Below are 21,560 nucleotides of genomic sequence, written 5' to 3' on the forward strand. Positions count from 1 at the left end.
AAAGAAGTTCTGGGATTTACATACCAAAGAACAGAAACCAACACATCCCATCCTAAATTTATCTTAAATTGTTTAATGTATCATCACATCTCCATGACACTGTACTCATTTGGATATAAATGCTGTTTTATGACCTTATTCTCCACAACCACCTAATGAAGAAGCAGTGCCTTGAAAGCTAGTGTTTCCAAATAAACCTGTTGGACTATAACCTGGTGTTGTGTGATTTTTATCTTTGTCCACCACAGTCCACTACCAACATCTCCAAGTTAGGTCTTGCTGCATATCAAAGTTGAAACTTTATTGCTGGAACAGCACAGCAGGTCAGGCAGCATCCAGGGAACAGGAGATTCGACGTTTCGGGCACAGGCCCTTCTTCAGGAATGGCCAGAAGGGCCTGTGCCCGAAACGTTGAATCTCCTGTTCCCTGGATGCTGCCTGACCTGCTGTGCTGTTCCAGCAATAAAGTTTCAACTTTGATCTCCAGCATCTGCAGACCTCACTTTCTCCTCCAATTTTGTCAGAAACCAGTGCTATGAGAATTTTTGCTATATTACCTCCAAATAAAAGTATCTATTTCATTATGGTTACTAAGATGAAGGCTGGGAGATTGCACAATACATGGTCAACAAAGATCCTAAACCAACAGATATTTTCCATCTCAATTTCCTCCATTGCATGGTAAAGTGGCAATAATAACTTGACCATGAATGATGAAAATCTTTAATTTCAAGACAATTATTAGACTTGTTTCAGAGAAATGCAATGTCACAGACTAAAATCAGACCCAGAGATCAGCATTCATTACTACCACGGTGACTGCAATCCACATAAATACTTCATTGACCTTCAAGCAGCCTCTCTGCTCCTCACTATAGCCCTGCCTCTTTCATGTTTGGACAGTTGCCAGGCCTCAGTGAATGACCTCAACCTTTCTTCTGCATAACATGATAATTGGTACAGCTATCATAGCTTATTATACAACTTTGTACAACATATCCCTAAATACAAATTTGAGATTAAAATAATATTATACCAACTTTACTAATGAACTGGTAATTTTATTAAAAGTTATTTCAAGGAAACTGAGATTTAACAAATTCATTTTAACAAGTTTAAACTAGATTGAAATAACAGTTGTAATTTTGTGGAACTGTATTCCAACATTTTAAAAAACTGCCTTTATGATTTCATTGATTAAAATTAGGCAATTTAAAGAAGGTTATTTGTAAAGATTTAACTCTTTCCTCACATTCTAACATAACTGTTGCAAATGGAGACTTCTCAAGTAAAAGCATTTCACACTATGAACTCAAAGCTCTTTGGAAAGTACATGGTGTGCATTGGAATTTGCTTCATTTCTCATCTCATCAGGTTATCAGCAAGTAGTGACAACTGCACCATTAGACTTGGATGTATTGAGGTTATCATCATGAACACAAGCATGAGCATTTGGCAAATATATTATTTAAGAGAATGCCAACTCCCTGAACACAATCTGTGCACTATATCTTTTTACAAAACAATTAATTATGTATAAATATAATTACCAACATTACTATTCACTAAATATGCAATTGATATATTGTGTATTGCTCTGTCACTTTATACAAACCTGGTTACGTTACTTGTAACACTATCTCTCCCAGCTGTTCCTCCTTCATCAAAATAATTTAGAAGCTGATAATACCAATACAGACTTTGAAGATTGAAAGATTGTCTCTAACAGTCCAGCTTGTCACCTCCACCACTCTCTTGATGCAATATTTCACAATTCAGGATTTTTATTACTATGGTTCCAGAGCACATCATTATCACAGATGAAGAGAGATCAATATCTGTTACTTCCACCTTATCACCATTCTCTCAGTGGAAATTTGTCAGTTTAATGCCTGCTGAAATTGCCGGGTTATCAGCAGCCCAGGAACCTGGCAACTCCCGACAGAGTTATGTGAGAGCTCTTCAAGTGGGCTAAAGCATTATCATCACACTTAGAGCTGTCTCAAAGTCTGCTGTCACAGCAACACAGACTGTTCACCAATGGAAAAAAGCATTGCAAATCCTCTGACAGCCATGTCTGGAAAGCTCTTAAAATACTCTTTATTCACGCTCACCATACCCAAAAGACACTGTGCAGAAGTACCTTTCTCAAGGCAACCTGTCATGATGGCATGGATGCAAATATTCCAAGAAAAGTAGTGTCGCCAATACTAGACTGTCAAAGTTAGAGTGCTCCATTGAGCTCTCAACTTCCTACTGCTTTCCTCCTTTATTACTTCTTGAAACTTAAATAGAATATATTTTCCTTTCTCTCCTTACTGCTCATCTCATAAAATAAACTTTTAGTCACTTCTTCTAATTCTGTCACATCAGCTTTCCACACAATACCTCAGTGGAATTTTCTCAACACAGCCCCTCCCAAATTGGCAGGACTATCACTGGGTCAGGACCTCCTGAGGGAATTGGTGGTGTTCTTTAACTGATTCATGATGTTACAAACAGGAGGATGGGCTGGATCACAACCTGGATCTATCATTGAATGGCTTCCAGTTGATGGGACTCCAGCAGAAATCACAAGGGCAGCAATAAATCTTGCACTGAAAAGGAGGAGAGATGGAAGTCAAATGTGGAAATATTGGTTCTCAGACTCGTTTTTGAGGATAGTGGTTGATTCAGACTTCTACCTTTGGGACCGGATAAGAAGGCAAGTTAGCTTGGCTGGAAATTACAGTCTGACTGACAGGTGGTGCAGAAAACCTGGATCCTGTAGCATAAAAGTTTCAGTGATCTTGTTGGGATTGACAAGGTGAGTGGCATACCACTTTCAGATGGCAAATATCACACTCTCATTCTCCTGCATAGCACCTCCCTGATGGACACTCCTCTCAGTTACTCCCATTCTCTCCTCCTGCTCCTCCTCATATCTCCATCTCTGTCCTCACCATTCATATTCACCCCCTGTCCTCTGTACCTTTCTTCGCAGTCACCCTGTTCAAATATCCTCATTCCATCTTCAATGAACATTCAGATTGTTATAAACTAGACCAAACCCCTTCAAAACATGTCAAGAAGATAGTCTAGACCCTAAACTTTTCTTATTTTAAAGGAAAGAACCAGGTTTTGAGTTCCCTGATGCAATTCGATCAGTAAAACTATCAGGCTTGAAGCAAAACACACTTTATTCATACACTATAGTTAAAATACAAATAAAAGAAAGGGTTGAAATAACTTAATTCTATTGAAAAACTCAACATAATGATAGATTATTTAACCATTAAACAGCAGCTGTTCCAATAAAGTAAACACCCCTTAAAACACCCTTGCCGAAGTCAAATTCAGTAAAATGTATCATTTCACATGCAATTCTAGTAGCAAGAACAGAACCAAGCTTTTAGCCATAGCAAAGAGACAAAGAAATATCAGTCCTAACAGTTACTGAAAGCTAAAACTAAAAATCACAGTCTGTGGGAGCTTGACCCCACCCATTCAGGCTGCTTCTATTGTTCCAAATTTAAAAAGAACCGAAAACTCTCAAACTGCGTATTTTAATGACTTTGAGCAGACCATTCCTCAACTCTGCCTCAACCTCTCTTCATAAATAAAAATCCAAGACAAAATACACCTCTTAAAGGCACAGTATTGTCACAAGGTTCTCACACTCATAACTTTTCATCATTACAGAAAAAAAAAGACCCAACTCCCAGGGAATGTCAGCGAACCAGGGTGGATTAGCACCCAATGCCACCCTAAGAACAATGGAGATCTGTCAGGTGGCACAAGTACTGAGTAGTAGCGATGGAGACATTGCAGTTGTCCACAGACTTGGTGACACTTGGAACTCAACTTTTAATTATATAGAATTAGTGGGCGGCACAGTGGCACAGTGGTTAGCACTGCTGTCTCACAGCGCCAGAGACCCGGGTTCAATTCCCGCCTCAGGCGACTGACTGTGTGGAGTTTGCACGTTCTCCCCGTGTCTGCGTGGGTTTCCTCCGGGTGCTCTGGTTTCCTCCCACAGTCCAAAGATGTGCAATTCAGGTGAATTGGCCATGCTAAATTGCCCGTAGTGTTAGGTAAAGGGGTACATGTAGGGGTATGGGTGGGTTGCGCTTCGGCGGGGCGGTGTGGACTTGTTGGGCCGAAGGGCCTGTTTCCACACTGTAAGTAAGCTAAAGCTAAGCTAATTCACATCCCGATCAGCAAGCTATTATGATCAGTACTAAGTTGAACTTATATCCCATCTCAATGCCAGAACTAACTCACGTCTTCGACATTTCGTAATATTTCCAGCTGCTGATGTACCAGGTTGAGGAGAAGTAGGAGAGGGTGAGTATTTGATGCATAGAAAGGTGTACTTCACACTTGAGTTAGAGCAATTGGAGAAAGGGACAATGGTGCAGGGTTCTTTTTGGTGGGCACCATCCTTCCAAGCATTGCTCAGATGGACACAGTTGATGTGCCTGAAGGGTTATCTATCAAGTAGGAAAGTTATGGCTCAGCAGCTAAAAACATCAGTGGCTCTGTCAGAATCTCCTGAAGCTATGCACAGCCTTAATAAGAGACTGAAGGGGCCAGTATCAAATAAAAGTACCATTATTTCTCAGGTAATAGCGCCATCTAGATGGAGCATCACTTGCAGATGCACAATGCATGTCAACCCACACCAATGCCAATCTACTGTCTGCCTCTTTACAGTAGATAGAGGGAAGATTTACCATTCAATTACTCACTGACATGCAGCGAAGTGCTTGAGCTTCCTGTTCGCAGAGAAATGCAGGTGAACTACAAGAGGGAGGTTGGAGAGTGGGCTCCTGGAAATGGGAATTCATCTTAAAGTACACCCATTGCTCATTGCTTGTTTCCCTTCCTCCAAGTAGGAAACAAGCCACCCCTCAGCCTCCGACACTCCAAGGAAAACAGTCCCAGTCTATTCAGCCACTCCCTATAGCTTAAACTCTCCAACCCTGACAACATCCTTTTAAATATTTTCTGAACCCTTTCAAGTTTAACACCATCTTTCCTCATAGCATTCCTAACTTTGGAACACTCCCTGAATACTGCACTGGATAGTCAGCTTTGCATTTTAGACTCAAGTTCTGAAGTGGAATTTACATAGCTTAAACAAGACTCAGATATTTAAATTACATTCATGTGTCAAACCAAAGTATTGAACTTCAGAGACAGAAGAATGACAGAGTCACTTTGGTAGCTTCCAAATTGAAATATATCTAGCTGGCAAACTATTTGCAAATTCCATAAAATTATCATTGATCTATTCTGTAACCTAAGAATATTTTCTCAATTCAACAAATATAGCAAGGATTCGGTGTTGGTATTAGAATGAAACTCAAACTGAATTTGAAACTGAAACTTATCTAAATTTGGACAAGGACACATTTCCAACAAACTCAGTAAAACTTGATACTTTTCACTGACTCAGTTAGGTCTCTTTCCACCTTTCACCTCCTTCAAAGATAGAAGCTCATCTGAGCAAGGAATTGTACAGGAGCAGTCAAGAGCTTTTCAACTTTGAAAATAAAATGCTCAAGTTTAAGAAATAAATTGAAAAGCTGCACATTTAATTGGTTTCAGTGCAACACCCAAGGACATTTGAGAGAAACGTTATTACACATCACAAAGGATTTATTTTTAAGTTTAAGATTATTGCTTAGATATTTCCTTCAAACATACAAACTCAACTTAATAAGTATAAGAATAGGAAAATGGTCTCAAAAGTAGAAGTAAAAGGTTTTCAAATCAAGCGAACACCAGGAGACAAGAGAAATAACTGTACCATGCTTATCTGCAGCACCTCCATCGTAGATTGCAGATACGACAATCTTTCCAAGAGGGGAACTGATGCCCCCCTCTACTGCAAGATCTAATGGTCCTTCCTGTACAACAGAATAGACAATGATAACACTTTGTAGCTCAATTATAGAATTCCAATGACTTTCATTATCAATGCAGTTTTTACACTATATTTACAGGCCAGGTCTTTCATCACTAGAAGTCCTGTCCCCGCAATAGCAATGCACTGTGAATGATATGATACAAATGTTGCTGGTAGTGGTTTGATAGGCTGCATGGAATGATTTTCAGACATCATAAAAAGACTGGTAAAAAGTAAATGGAAATCACATTTGAAACTATTGAACAACTGCATTTACGCATGTACTGTATGTGATATAACATTTTCAAATTTTATGTTGCTAATTGCAAATGCTCAAAAAGCTGCCAGAATGCATTTGACAAGACAATAAATGACCCTGCTATAAACTAAATGACTAGGGATTCTACAAATGTCAATAATAGCCTAAGAGACTATAGCATTTCAATCTTGCATTACTAAATACTATATCAACCAACTATAACAGGAGTATTTTTATATTTAGAAGAAACTTATCTGAAAGAAGCAATTATTAAGTTAAGGTTAGTTGAAACTAATGAAGCCCTGTTTAAAAATATTTTTCCTTACTCCCTTTTGTTTCTAAATACCAATATCAATGAGCGTTCCTCTGGAAATACACTTAGAAGAAAATTACTGAGGCTGAGTAAATAGATGAAAAACTGCAGCAGGCAACCTGATACTCCAACCAATCAGCTTGAAGTTAAAATCTAGCTGTACAATTTTATGAACTTTAAGACATTCACAAAGATTTTGTTGTAAGTGTTGTAATATGGCTGGTGGTATACTCTCAGAATAAAGCCAAGCCATATCAGGTGATGCTACATTCATCTTAGGTCACCGTGTTTATGGGTCCTTGGTATGTGACCTGAGGGAAATAGAAATCTATTGCCATCACAGGCACAACAGAACCATTTCACTAACATTGGAATGCAAGAAGTAGGAGTAGACAACATGGCCTCTCAAGCAAGCTCCTTCATTCAGTACAATCACATCGATCTTCTGTCTCAACTCAATTTTCCCAACCTCTCCCCATCTAGACTCTCTAAGAGATCAAAGGTCTCTCTATCTCAGACTTGAATATACTCAATCACGAAATATGCACAAACCTCAGAGGGTAGAGAATTCTTCTGAGTGAATAAATTTCTCATCTAATTCTTAAATGATAAATGTCAAATCTTGAGACATGACTCCATGCTCTAAATTCTCAAGCCAGGGGAAACAACATCTCAGCATCTAGTCTGTCAACACCCATCAGGATATTTTATGTTTCAATTATATCACCTCTCGTTTTTCTGAAGTCCAAAATGTGTTGACCTAATTTACTCACCCCTCTCATCGTAGGATGACTATCTCATCCCAGAAACCAATCCAATGAAGCTTCATTGAATTACCTCCATACTTTACATACTGTTTGCAATTTGCTTGCAAATACATTACTCATAAGACCAGAGATAGGAGCTGAATTGGGTCATTTAGTCCACTGAGTCTGCTCCACCATTTGATCATGGCTGATACGTTTCTCAACCCCATTCTCCTGCCTTCTCCCCAAAACCCTGATTCCTTTATCAATCAAGAACCAATTTATTTTTGTCTTAAAGAAATTAAAATCCTTGGCTTCCACAGACCCTGCAGCAATGAGTTTGTCAGCTTCACCACCCTTCAGCTGAAGATATTTCTCGTCATCTCCATTCTAATGGGGTGATTTTTAATTCTGTGTCTGTGCCCTTGGGTCTTAGTCTCTCTTTCGAGTGGAAACATCTTCTCCACGTTCACTATCCAGGCCTCTCAGTAATCTGTAAATTTCAAAGAGATCCCTCCATATCCTTCTAACTCCATCAAGTATAGACTCAGAATCCTCAACCACTCTTCATATAACAAGTCCTTTATTCCCAGGACATTACTGTGAAGCTCCTTTTAGACCCCCTCCAAAGCCAGGACATTCTTTGTTAGATACAGGACCAAAATTGCTCACAGTATTCCAAATGCGGTCTGACCACAGACTTACACAGCCTTAGCAGAATATCCCTGTTCTTGTATTCTAGCCCTCTCAAAATGAATGCTAACATCGCATTTGTCTTCCTAACTGCCAAATGAACCTGCATGTTAACCTTAAGAGAATCTTGAACTAGCCATAAATAATTGCATCAGGACTTGTTATTCTATTCCCTAATTTAATTGCAATAAAAGACATGTCATTTTCCTGTTTTCCTTTGTTTAATGCAAAACTAAATATCCAACAAACTTCCCTGCATTATTCTCAATTTTCCAACCTGTTATTTATTCACTCAATCTGGCTACATCCTTTTGCAGCCCCTTTCTGCCTTCCTCACAGCTTACATTCCCATCTGGGTTAGTAAAATTGGAGAAATTGCCCCCAGGCTCTTTTCGAAGTCATTAATATGGATTATGAATATTTGAGGCCTTAGCACTGATCTTTTTATCACTCTCTTATTTACAACCTACCGACTTGAAAATACCCCATTTATCCCTACTCTCTGTTTTCTGTCCATGAATGAATATTCAAATATATGATACCCCCCCAACAATGGTATGAACTGTCATATTAACCTTTTGTGGAGCACCTGCTCAAATGTCAATGACAGTTTATGATTTGAACTTAAATCAATGGTTCACTTTCTTGAGTGGTGCACAGATATAATGTGGGTCACAAATCGGTTTATATAAATGCCTCTTCACCAGTGTAGCCAATATTCAAAGAGATTAATGCAGAAATTAATGCAATATTAAGTATCGAGTGATAGAGGGCAGCTATGTGAAATACGACTATTAAAATATCCATTTTAATTGCTTATGAAGAATCATCTAGATATGTACAAATGTTAACCGTTCTTGAAAACAACAGAAAATGACTGATAATTTTCAAACTGCAAATTAAACTTCCGGTATACAAATTTTGCTGTAACACTTTGCTGACTATTCATTACTTTTTTGGTTCCTTTTTTGAACATTTGAACTCCATTTAGATTTGCACATACTGACCCCTGGCTAAAAATGACAAATTCATCCTCCAAATGGAGTGACAACCCCAATACATGAACATGAAATCTTGGTGTTTGGAGCCAAGTATTCCAATTGCACTCGCTACCAAGATGATATTTAGGGTTATTATTTGTCAAATGCTACATGGACAAAATGCTACAGCAACAGTACTGTACAGTAAGATTAGTTTGATGTAAAAACTGCAATGCAAAGCACCCTCTTGAAAATATTTTGTCAAACTTGCAGATGTATGGAAGTAAAGCATATAAAATAGGCATCTTTCTATTTATTATGAATTTGAATATAAATTCTACTGGAGAAATAATTCTTGTTACCTTTTTAATTCTCAAGAGACGAACATCCTTTCCTGCAATCTGCTCTGGTGTGAACTAGAATAAAATTATATTTTTGATTAATGTCATGCCAATCACTGCTACATCATATGATCTCAGCATCTATTATTCATCACACAAAGACATGACTTAGTTTTTAAATAGATCAACATGAGCAAGCAGTGACATACTACTGATAAAGAAATGATGCATTACACTCCTTTGTATCTAGACATTAAAAATAATCAATAATTTGATATTCATTCTATGACTGGTGGATGATGTGCTTCATAAGGAAAAGTAATATTTTAACTTAATTACCATGATTGTTTTATTCGATAATGATAATATAGAATCCTTTATTATTTGCACTATTTAATCACAGGAAAATAAGGTGTGGTATATTTAAGTTGACTCAATAGCAGCATTGAATGAATTTTATATTATATTCCTCATTGCTTTATTAAGAGTGACAATGGAATCACCTTTTTCAATTTACACTGGTGTCAAACCTCTACCTACAAATATGGTGGTGGTATAGACCTAGGGATGGATTTTATAGGAGGATAAATTACCCAATTGCCCATCCTACAGCTAACAGCTGATCAGCACTTCAGTAATGTGAAATCTGACTATCCATAGCAATAACTGGAATAGATTGAATGTTTTACCCCCTTGTGGTTAGGAAGAGTTGGTGTCCAATTTGATTGGTTGGCAGTTCAATGGTCCAATCAGTGCCTGAAGAGAGTAGTTCCCATTCCTGAGACTATAAGCAGTGCTAAGGATTGGCGTATGCAGAACTGTGCCATGTGGCCACCCAGCTAAGAGGGACATTACAGCCCCCAAGAAACCAACTAAAATGGCTGACAGGTCAAAGGTGGGAATGAAGGTGGCAAGCTGACTAATTTACAATACTACCCCATCAAGCCCCAGTTTTAACTAGTTTGTTGCGGAAGCCATAAGATTTATCTCTTGGAAAGTCTCAGTGCTATTCACTTTCTTCTGTTTTGAACATATTATACTGCAAATTGTGTCATTGTTGAACAATTAATAGAAGTGCATGGTTAATTGATATGATAAATCATGATCATCAAACATTTATCAGGTTGTTATCAATACCAGTTGTCTTTAGATTCAAACTTTAAAATTCTAGTTTCTTATTCAATTTATTGCACATTTTGAACCTCAAAATATTTACAATTGTAATTAACAGTGGCTTTTTAGGTGTCTTGTTTGGAAGAGGCAAGGTTGAAGATACTCCCTTTTGTGGCACCTTTAAGAACACTCAGGGATCATTTTCTCAATCAGCACACTGCTGAAATTAAATTGTTTATATCAATTGGGCCCAGCAATCATTGGACATGTAATGTTACTATGGGTATTGCTCTCTTCTAACACGGCTCAGTTCATTCTGACATTTTCTCTGCACCACTTTCAATTCAACATAGCACTCACATCTCTTTTCAATGCAGTAAGACTAATTCCATTAGCTTTGTGCACTGAAGATAATCTCCCATTCAGCAGTTCAAATTAATATGCTTCTTCTCCATGTAGCCCTTTCTTTCCTCTCACATCCTCTGTGCTGCTCTTGGCTAGTGCTAATTGGTAATTTCTTTGTTACTGTGAATTTCCCAACAGCATTGTTGATGGACCGAACAAATGAATTGCAGTCATTCAGGGAGGTAGATCACCATTAGCTTCTCAAGGGATAAGGAACGAATGCTGAGCTTGCCAATGACATTGACAACACACGGAAATTTCTTTTTAAATAACTGTTTTGTTGAAACATGTCTCCTCCTCCTACACTTACAATTCAGCTCCTTCCTTTGTTATCACCCATGATCTTCCATTTTTCTTTGTTTTTATTGTTTCTTATTTGTTCACTGAGATTCATTGCCTCTCCTTCATTGCTATAGATTCCTTACCATATACAGAACAACCTCAACTATCCAAACAAGCCAGGTGGGGAGTTTTGTTGTTCAGATAAATGAGAGTTCGGATAATGGATAGCATTTATCCGGGACTTTGAGATCTTGTTCGGATAATCCGAAATTTGGATAATTGATGTTCAGATAATCGAGATTTTTTTGTATTTGATCCACCTTTTCAAAACTTCTCACTCTACCCTCTCCATTATCATATGTTCCTCTTTCAATGTTATTAGTCTCGTCATTTATTGTTATTCACCGTTCTTTCACTATGATCCACTCCTTGGTTTTTCAATATCCAGTCTGTTTTATTACATTCTATTTCCATTCACTCTATTTACTCTGGTTTACCAGAGCTCTTAGAATGAACATCTAACTCGGATAACAACAATTGAAGTTTATTTTTAATCTGGCATTCAATAAAGGGAGATGTAATTTGCTTTTCATTGCCATCCATTCCTTCCACTTCCACTGGGGGCTTCTATACATCTTACTTCCATTCCCATTCGATCCCCCTCATCCATGTCTTATTTCAAGCAGAATTTGGAAGGTACTGCACCAGAATAGGTTACTGACCTTTGAGGATAGGAATAACAGTAACAGTGAAGAGTAGTCCGGAACTTCACTAGCAATAGCATAAGCTGTTAAACTAAGTGGAAAGAAGTTTAGCCCTTACTAAATGTTAACTAAGGCAATGGTTTGGGCCTCAAAACACCAATGTGGTTGCAATATGAAACACTACTAGTTTGTGGTTTTCTGTACGTTAGCTCATGTAACATACAAGAGCAACACTTGGGTTCCCCTTGAGTCATATATCTTGAATTTTATTAATGACACTATCTACATTACTATAAATTATCATAAATGTGCACACATAATCCGAACTCTGTGATTATTAATACTACTGTACATTATACCAAGCTGATTGGCTATACAGGGAGAAAGTGAGGACTGCAGATGCTGGAGATCAGAGCTGAAAATGTGTTGCTGGAAAAGCGCAGCAGGTCAGGCAGCATCCAAGGAGCAGGAGAATTGACGTTTCGGGCATGAGCACTTCTTCAGGAAGCCCTTCTCCTGAAGAAGGGCTCATGCCCGAAATGTTGATTCTCCTGCTCCTTGGATGCTGCCTGACCGGCTGCGCTTTTCAAGCAACTCATTTTCTGATGCTACCTAACTGGTTTAAAGCCACAGGTCTGTCTTGTCTGGTATCTGTACCATAATACAACAGTTGGTACGCATGATTATCACTGAACACTCAATGGATAACATCAAATTAGGAGATGACTGTGACATTAACAATGGCTTGTTAGGCAGAGTGCCATCATAAAATCTTTTGGTTAGTCACGCTTTTTAACCTAAGTAATGTAGGCTTGCAACAAGCAACTTAGTTGCTAATATTTAAGGATTTGAGTCTGAATTGAATGGTTTAGCACATTGTTTCAGCCATTGCAGGAAAATCTTTTGACCTCTTTACAATTGTGTCAAAATATGTTTTTAAACACAATGGGAGTTTTCTCCATAATTCAAATATTTTTCTCCAAATGCTTCTCTACTCTTACATATTGCGCAATATACTGGTAGACTTACATTCATTGAAGTTCAGATTCATTTCCCTTTACAGGAGCAATGAAATAAATGGGGACACAATAAAATCTAATACAAGGCTGTTGCCAAATCATTTTAAAGAAGTTATTCTTCATGCTATATTTTGCTTCCAGTAATCATTTGACATCCATGTGTGCATTTTCCAGGAGAGGCTACTGAATAGTAGTCAACTACCATTGCTAATTTTCTCGTGTGTTTGATTATACCTTCCCATTATCTAGAAGTGCAGAGAACCAGTCTGCTTCTGCAAATGTTACCCCATTGCAAGCAAAGTCAGCACAAATATCAAATGCACCTGGAACTTTCTGCTGTAATAAACATGAGAAAGATACTTAAACGGATTGAACTTCTTCACCAAGCAACGAAAACACATTTAATTATAGGAACAGAGAGCACTTAAAGAATTGCAAACCACATTAATCAGTCTCTCTAAGTGTGTCACATGAGAGTTGTCTATATACTTGTTAATTTGTTATTTACATGGGGAAAAAGGGACTGCTTCTATGTGTCATTAGCTGCACATAATTTATTTTTAAACTGTAAATGTGTTTGTTCATCATTTTGCACATTTTTCCTGGTCTATAGAAGGAAAAATGCCAGACTGCTGTTATTTTTATTATCAGGTATAAATCAGGATCATCTAGAACCAAACTGTTAAAAACTGCTTTTGCTCAGTTTGATATTAATACATAGAAACTCACTATCAAAACTTAAAGGAACCAGAAAACCCACACACTGATTTTTGGTTTAGCTAATAATATGTGCATATCCTCTTGTTGTAAAGATAGCTACCATCTTCCCAAGATCAAAAGGTTTAGACTCAAGTTGACAAAAGTTTTAGACAGAGGTTAACAAAAGCAAAATTTGGACAGCCCCAAGTGTACTCAGGTGATTAGCTAAAGCTATGCAACTTATCGCTAAGAGTGATGGTAAGTCTGAACTTTAGGATTACCAGACCCATAATTCTAGGATCTGTGGAAATATGTTAATTAATGGAAAGAGAACATTTGGCAATAGATATGACATTACATAAGGAGGGTAAGCAATGGATGAGCTTATGAGGGAGTTAATGGAAAGGGAACGATAGATGAGTGTACAAGCTAAATGGGAGTAAGGAATGATGTGATTAATTAGATGTGAGAAGGTCGAGTGAGGGTTTGGGAAAAGGTGCTTTTTAAAAAGTATATGGGATGGGAGTGTCACTTGCTGGAGGGACAGCAATATATTTCCAAGTCTGGATAGTGAATGACTTGGAGGGGAACTTGCAGGTAGCAGTGCTCTGATGGGTCTTTCCAGATAGAAGTGGTGATGAATATGGAAGGTACTAACCGAAGAGCCATGGTGAATTTCTGCACTGCATCTTGTAGATGGTACACACTGCTGCTATTGCGTGTCAGTTTGGAGGGAGTGGATGTGGGGCATTGTAGATGCAAGAGAATGTGAAGCAGTACTCACCTTTCTTGATCTAAGCAATCATTAAAGTGTTTTGTGCATTGAATCCATCAGCCTGGCACAATGTTCCTGCAGGTAGTATACTGTGCCATTTCCAGCCATGCCAAAGAAGATTCTGTTGCAAGTCTTCCTTTCACCAAGGAGCAAGCGTGACTCTCTGCAATTCCTCACAGTCTCCATTAGTGCATCAGGGAAGGCATTACTCAACCAAACAAACTTCGCTGATTGGCAATCCATTATGAGACTTCTGTTCCTGATATTTCACACTCTGAACTCATCAAATCTCAATTTCAAAGTGATCTTTCAAATGCTGTGCTTTTCCAGTGCCATACGTTTTGATGACGATGGTTGATGTACTCACTGGCATCATTGGTCATGTCCCAATCAGGTCAGGAGGACTGAATCAGTTCCCTTCTATTAACTCGCTTGGTTAGTCGCAATACATATTTTATTTCTTTTTAGCAATTATATCATAATTCAATTAAACACTTAGTTATTTAGGTCAAAATGGATGAGGCAATTGCAAGATTTTCTTGAGTGAAATAAAGAGAATTTTTACTTACGCAAAAAAAATGAGGTGAGGTTGTGGAAAATAGGTGTGAAGGGAGCAAGACTCTTCCAATTTTGTTGTTACAAAAGCATTTTTCATTTGCTCTGCCCTAAACTTGTTTGCCTGAAATATAGTATACTTGGGTATTTCTATGTTTGACGTCAATGTGTCTTTAAGATGAATAATTTGTAGGCAACTTTCATTCCAATATATGAAACTTCCAGAAAGATGCAAATCAAAAATAGGAGACAGGAGTTTCTTCACATCTGACTGAGGTTCAGACTCCCATTGTTATCTCACAGCAGTTTCATGCGCTGAGTTCAATCTGGTCAAGTAAACACTACAGCCATCTTATCCCAGCATATTCTCTTTAAAAAAATAATTCATCAATGAAAGGTATCGGATATCAAAATCAGATGATGGAATTTTAAAATTGTTTTCCACATTTTACCACTATCAGAAAAGCCAGCGAACCAGGAAGTAAAATGACAACATGCTGGCTGCATTAAAAAGCCGCACACAGATACTTTGAACGTTCTTCTTGATTTATCACAGAGTCCCTGCAGCCAACATGTCTCTAGTCACTATACCCAGAGCTCTCCTTCTCTCTACACAAAGCTGTCATTGTGCACTGTCATTTACATAAGCCATTCATGTTCATTCGCCTGACTTTATTTAATTATTAAAGCTCACTGCTCCTACTCACATAAGTTGCTTATACTTACAAGTATACTGTATCATTTGCTTTCATTGACTCAGTTCCATATGACCTTAAAAATTAATATTTACATGTGATGATCACTTCAGACTTTCATCATTCTTGGATATTTAAAAAGATTCCAATTCATTTTACTTTTTTTATTTTTTGCCTGGGATAAATATTTGCCTTTTCATCTCATCTTTTTATCACTAACTTAGACTTGCTGCTTCAAACCCTGTACATACCATTAAGATGTTCTGAGAGGAGATTTGGTACAAGTCTATAAAATGATGAGATGCACGGATAGAGTTGACGGTCAGAATTTTTTTCCCAGAATTGAAATGACCAATACTAGAGGCATGCATTATGGTGAGAGGAGGAAAGTTCAAAGAAGATGTGAGGGACACAGAGTGGTAGGGGTCAGGAACGCACTGCCAGGAGTGGTGGCGGAGGCAGGTACGATAGAGCCATGTAAGGGAATTTTAGATAAGCATATGGAGTATGCAAGGAATGGAGTGATATAGAACAAATGCAGGCAGAAGGGATTAGTTTAACTTGGCGTCCTGTTCGGCACAACATCATGGGCTGAAGGGCCTGTTCCTATGCTGTACTGTTCTATGTTTTCGTTCTGATTGGTTAAAGATATAGATAGTTAAATGGCCTGCTCATCTAGTTCTTGAATTCCCTATCAAAGGTGTTTCACAGAAACAAATTCCTCATCACAGCCAGTTAAAATGCAAACATCTGCGGACAATGGTAAAGTGAAATGATTACAATCTGAGTCATGATGTTAATCCATGTGAAAGATCAAATCACTGGGGTTGATTAAAATCTGCTGCAAACAAGATCTGAAGCTTGTGGATTCTATCTTCTATGCTTTATTGACATTGTCTGCAGATAACTACTAGCTTAATGTCATCAAATGGGACTTCTTCCATTTTTTTCTTGAAATGGATATTACCTACTCCCTGCTATTACAGTGTTTAATCAGGTAGACCACTTCTTAAAAAACCAAAACTGGTCTGGAGTACAGCTATTTCATGAGCTCTTTGTGCAGTCTTTGTATTGCATTAATACTGTCAAATTGATACAAATATGAAATTGAAAAGGTTGATTAATACTGGTAGCTTTAAAGTTGATCAACTCCACACGATCAATATCCAGCTGATTGCAAGTTACTTCTGAGTTATGCACAAAGTACTGCAATGTCAGAGTGCAATGTAAGCACATTATCATAATCATCTGGGTGTTCAAAAGTGTTTCACAACCGACACAAACTATTTCACAACCAGCACATGAAATCAGACATTGTTGTGTCACTTAATCACTTTTCAAGGAACACATGAACAGAATAATGAGCATTATAATAACACACATTTCCATCTTGTACTAGATGAATCAATCTATAGATGGAATATCTTTCAGTCATAAAGAACTCCTCTCAAGACTTTCTCACTTCAATTACCCCTTCCCTAAGTAGTTTCTCATTTTGTTGCTGTGGTAACTGATCTCTAGCTTGTAATTAGCTGCATTGCTTACCATGGAATAAGGATCAAAGTCCTCCACGTACTTCTGGAAGCCCTGTGATGACAAGAAACCATGACAAGTTACTTTTCACATTACATGTTTATGGTGTCGTTGTGTTAATATGGCCTCTTGTTTTTGTTTTCTTGCCTTCAACCCCAGGTTTAGTGAAATTGCAGCTTCATATTAATACATTGACAGATCAATTGTTTATCTCTGTATTATCCATCACACTATATTTTGCAACTGTAAATATCATTACATAGTTTTCCATTAAAGAGCACAACAATTGGTTAAGTTTGTTTACATCTTAGTTCACAATGCTTACTGATTTTCTTTCTCATTTCTTTATTAAAAGGCAAATCAGTTGTCAAATTTCAAATAAATTTCATAACAAGTATGTATAAGTGTCAATCATCCTTTGTTTAACTGAAGAAACTTGTCGGATCTGAAACAAGGTACAAGGAAATGATTCTGTAGATTGAAAATATCTCCCTCTAAGGCAACATTTGCATTTATTTCCGTGTGCTGTAATTTCACCTGACAGTCAAAGGGAAGGATCCTGTTATCCACAACTTTGTTTCATACATGGTATTCCATCTCTTATGATGAGCCAGTTGATATACAAAATAAATGAGCTAGTTGATTGTGACAATTGCCTCAGTCATTGCTTTTTGAGGATATTGCTACCAATCTTTTTTTTAAAGACTGCATTCACCTCTTTCTCATGCACACTGATTATCAGGTCATTTCAAAGCACAATATTTTTGTTGATCTGTAAGAACCACTTGAGATGCAAACATTTCTTTCATGAGATTTGGCAAGAATTACTGAGCACTGAATATGTTTTGTTTTGCATGCCAACCTCCTCTTTTCCTTCCTTGAAGTTGTTAGATTATGCATCAATTACTCTCTATCAATTCTCCCGGATGACCTTCCTTCAAGCACAACAATTTGCATTTATATGGCTCTTATCCAACTGCTGTCCCAATGGAGGAGCAATTAGGAGGGGTGAGCAAATTATTAGTCCACATAGAAACATAGAAGCATACAAAGAGGCCACTACGCCCATTGTGTCTGTGCTGGCTAAAAAAATACCATTTAGCATAATCCCACTTTTCAGCATTTGATCTCGCCTTGCAAACCACAGCACTTGATATATGAATGAAGCCACCTTTTAAATAGGTCGAGGGTTTCAACTTCTACTATCCCATGTTACATTAGAGGTAGAATAAGGGTGGAAGCTGGTGATACTATTGAGTTAGAAGTGAGTGACCTTTGTGATGGAAGGAATATGGAATCAGGTGCTTAGTATGGGTTGAACAAAATGTCAAAGTTGTGGACAACCTTACAGACTGAAACAATGGATGAGAATCAAGGTGAAATTGTTAAAACGAACACAGTATTTGTGGTGGGACCACAGATCAAAAAATGCAGACTTCCAATACATAAACAGAAACTGTTATCAAAGATCACTGACATAAAACAATAACTCTGTTTTTCTCTTTACTGCTGAGCACATCTGGCATTTTATGTTTTTATTCCAGATTTGTGGTCTCTTCAATATTTTGGTTTTGTTTTCATTTTCCTCATATTTCTCTTCAAGAAATTATGGCTTAAAACTGCCAGATGTGTCATCAGAAAGCACAAAGGCAAAGGAAGAGTCAGAGGTGGTGGAGAGGTAGAAGCAAGTGTTATTTGCATACTTTTGGAAGTTGAATCTACATCTGCAGATGGTATAAACAAGAGGCAGCATGTTGAAGGGTGAAAGGAGGGAATCACGGATAGAGCTCTTGGAGGTAAAGGTACTGATAGGATGAGAAGCAGTTGCTGAAGGAGCTCTGGTTACAAATAAACAGGTAAAAGTGCAGTACGTCACCATGAGCTGGAAAATAGAACAGGGACATTCAAGAAGACTAGCTTATTTGACACATCAAAGGCTATAGAAAAAGTGAAAATAATTTCAAGAAGTTGGGGAAATGAAAGCTGAAGAGCTATGTTAATGAATAACGGGACAAATGGTGGACAGGCAGGAAGCTGATAACCTCTGGAAATAAAGCTCTTGTTAGTGATTAGTGAGTTAATAGAGGAAGTGTAATTGGAAGGCCTTGAGAACATACACAGTTGAAATCAGAGATAGTGATTGAGTCAGTGATCGAGACCACAGGACAACAGAGGTTATAGGTCACGCTAAAAGAGATTTAAGAATTTAAGAACTAGGAGCATGAGTAGGCCATCTGTCCTTTCGAGCCTGTTCCACTACTCAATAAGATCATGGATAATCTTTTCGTGGACTCAGCTCCACTTACCCACCCTCTCACCATAATCCTTGATCCTTTACTGTTCAAAACAATTATCTATCTTAGCTTTAAAAACATTCAATGAGGAAGCCTCAACTATTTCACTGGGCAGGGAATACCACAGATTCACAACCATCTGGGTGAAGAAGTTCCTTCTCAATTCAGTACTAAATCTGCTCCCCCTAATTTTGAGGCTATGGCCTATTGTCTTAATTTCACCTGCCAGTGGAAACATCCTCTCCACTTCTATCTTATCTATTCCCTTCATAATTTTATATGTTTCTATCGGATCCCCCTTCATTCTTCTAAATTCCAATAAATATAATCCTAGTCTACTCAATCTCTCCTCATAAGCCAAATCCTCCCAACTCTGGAGTCAACCAAATGACTTGAAGATGAGAATTTGGGAGGTCAGGATGATAATATGGTTATTGAGTAACAAGGTTTACAGAAAGGTTTACTTTCTGTAAAAGGGCAACCAAACCACAATCCAGATTTTCATTGGCAAATGGAAGATAAACATTATTCAAACATTGAAGCTTCACAACAAAGCTCTTCTTCAATGTATCTATATACATCAGCTTTTTAGCTGGGGATTACTGAATCGTAATCAGGAGCAGAAACCCACATCACTTCTAGGCTCCCAGCCCAGTGGTTCTGAGAACAACTATTGAAATTTGACTATTTCCTCAGGTGGGAATGGCTAGTTCAGAACTGACCTAGTACGGAACCACTGAGCTCTGTATAAATCAGTAAAACCTTTGAGGAATACAATATATTTAACAATAAATTGATTGAAAATCCTTCTCTAAGCCTTCTCCAATAAGGACTCAGATATGCATTTTCCATAAACTTACAAACTGACTTTTTACTAATATTGTAATAGGCAGAAAATTAATTCTGAAATTTACTTGAGAAAAGGCAATGCATCCAAAACTTTTATCTGCTCCGTGTAACTAATAAAATTGATTAAAAAAGAATAAAGTCAAATTGTCAGTTAATATGTCCCTTGCTAATTTTTGTATTTTGTAGTTTCTTTCAACTATTGTTAATTTGAATCAATATCACAATATTAGGACAATCTGACAGAAGTGGCAATTTGATGAAATTTTACACATGTATTCCTACATTACAATATTGACCACACTTCAAATGCATTGAATTGGTTGCAAAATCCTTTTGGACAACATGTGATCATGAAAGAGGTATATAAATGCACGTCTTGCTTTTTATATTGAAAAGATGTTACTTAAAACATCACTGGGAGAGTTCTTTTTGAGGATTTTGACATGGTTGTACTGGTTTCTAGAATCACACAGATGTGGGGGAGTGGGGGAAATGTAAAATTTAGACATGCTTTTGTCACTCTGGGTTGAGTTACTCATTTGGAGGCAAAATCAATAATATAAAAGGGCAAAGACAAATTGTCATTAATGCAAGGAGAGCGGAATGCAAGCTGTTTGGTATACAATATAAAATCACTAGACAATCATATCCCACATTAGGTCGAGCTCAGGGAATGCATAGAATTGAAAGCGAAATAATATGAGCAGCTAACCAAAGGAAGGAGATAACTCAAGAGTTACTTCATTTAGAAAGTCTACATCAAAAGAATGCATTCAGAAAAGAATCAAGAAAATTATGATAAAAGCCCGTGATTATTTACGTGCTTTCCTTGAGAACAAAACGACGAGTTGTAGACCACCATTCGTTTCAACATCTTTGGTTGCTGTGAAAGGAGGAAAGTATGATGAATCTAGGAAAAATATGCTGCATTCACTCTGTGCCAACAGACCAGACATGACAAAAAATCCGGTCAGTAATTCTTTACTTTTCTTTAAAGACATATTCATATTGCACAAAATCACTGAAAGGTTTCAGATTTCCTTTTAACTAGGAATAATGTTCAGGCAGGAATTTAAATTTAAATAGACCTTTCATGTGTAAAGAGCATTTTAAGGTATTTTACAATCAGACAAAAATGGATGCTGAGTAAATTCAAGAAGACCAAAATCAAAGTCTTAATGAAAAGTTAAAAAGTATGTTGTCTTTGTAGTAACACACAGTTAATTTGTCGGAAGCTACTAGTTGAAAATGCAACTGATAAGCATGGGATTATATTAGTGAACTAGTTACAATGGGAGAGCGCAAGTATTGTCTTATTGCCACTTAAATATTTTTAGGAATTTGGAAAGGCCAACAAGTTTGCCACTTTTAATTGATTTGAAACCTATTGAGTAATTTTCTTGCCATATTAC

General features: G+C 37.5%; 1 protein-coding gene across 3 annotated transcripts in view; it reads right to left on the bottom strand.

Moving 5' to 3' along the window:
* The window catches only part of ush1c (Usher syndrome 1C), a 210,427-nt gene that overhangs the window by 32,522 nt on the left and 156,345 nt on the right, over window positions 1-21,560 (bottom strand). For 2 of the 3 annotated variants that reach the window (XM_043705963.1, XM_043705962.1), the window contains exons 16-18: window positions 17,018-17,059; window positions 9,247-9,300; window positions 5,795-5,894 (exon numbers count right to left, since the gene is read on the bottom strand). In XM_043705963.1, the coding sequence (XP_043561898.1) occupies window positions 5,795-5,894; window positions 9,247-9,300; window positions 17,018-17,059 (196 nt within the window). Of the gene's footprint in view, window positions 1-5,794; window positions 5,895-9,246; window positions 9,301-17,017; window positions 17,060-20,968; window positions 21,032-21,560 lie in introns of all 3 variants that reach the window. The other variant, XM_043705961.1, reaches the window with a different exon arrangement.

This window comes from Chiloscyllium plagiosum, chromosome 16 (assembly GCF_004010195.1).
Source record: "Chiloscyllium plagiosum isolate BGI_BamShark_2017 chromosome 16, ASM401019v2, whole genome shotgun sequence".
Taxonomy (NCBI): domain Eukaryota; kingdom Metazoa; phylum Chordata; class Chondrichthyes; order Orectolobiformes; family Hemiscylliidae; genus Chiloscyllium; species Chiloscyllium plagiosum.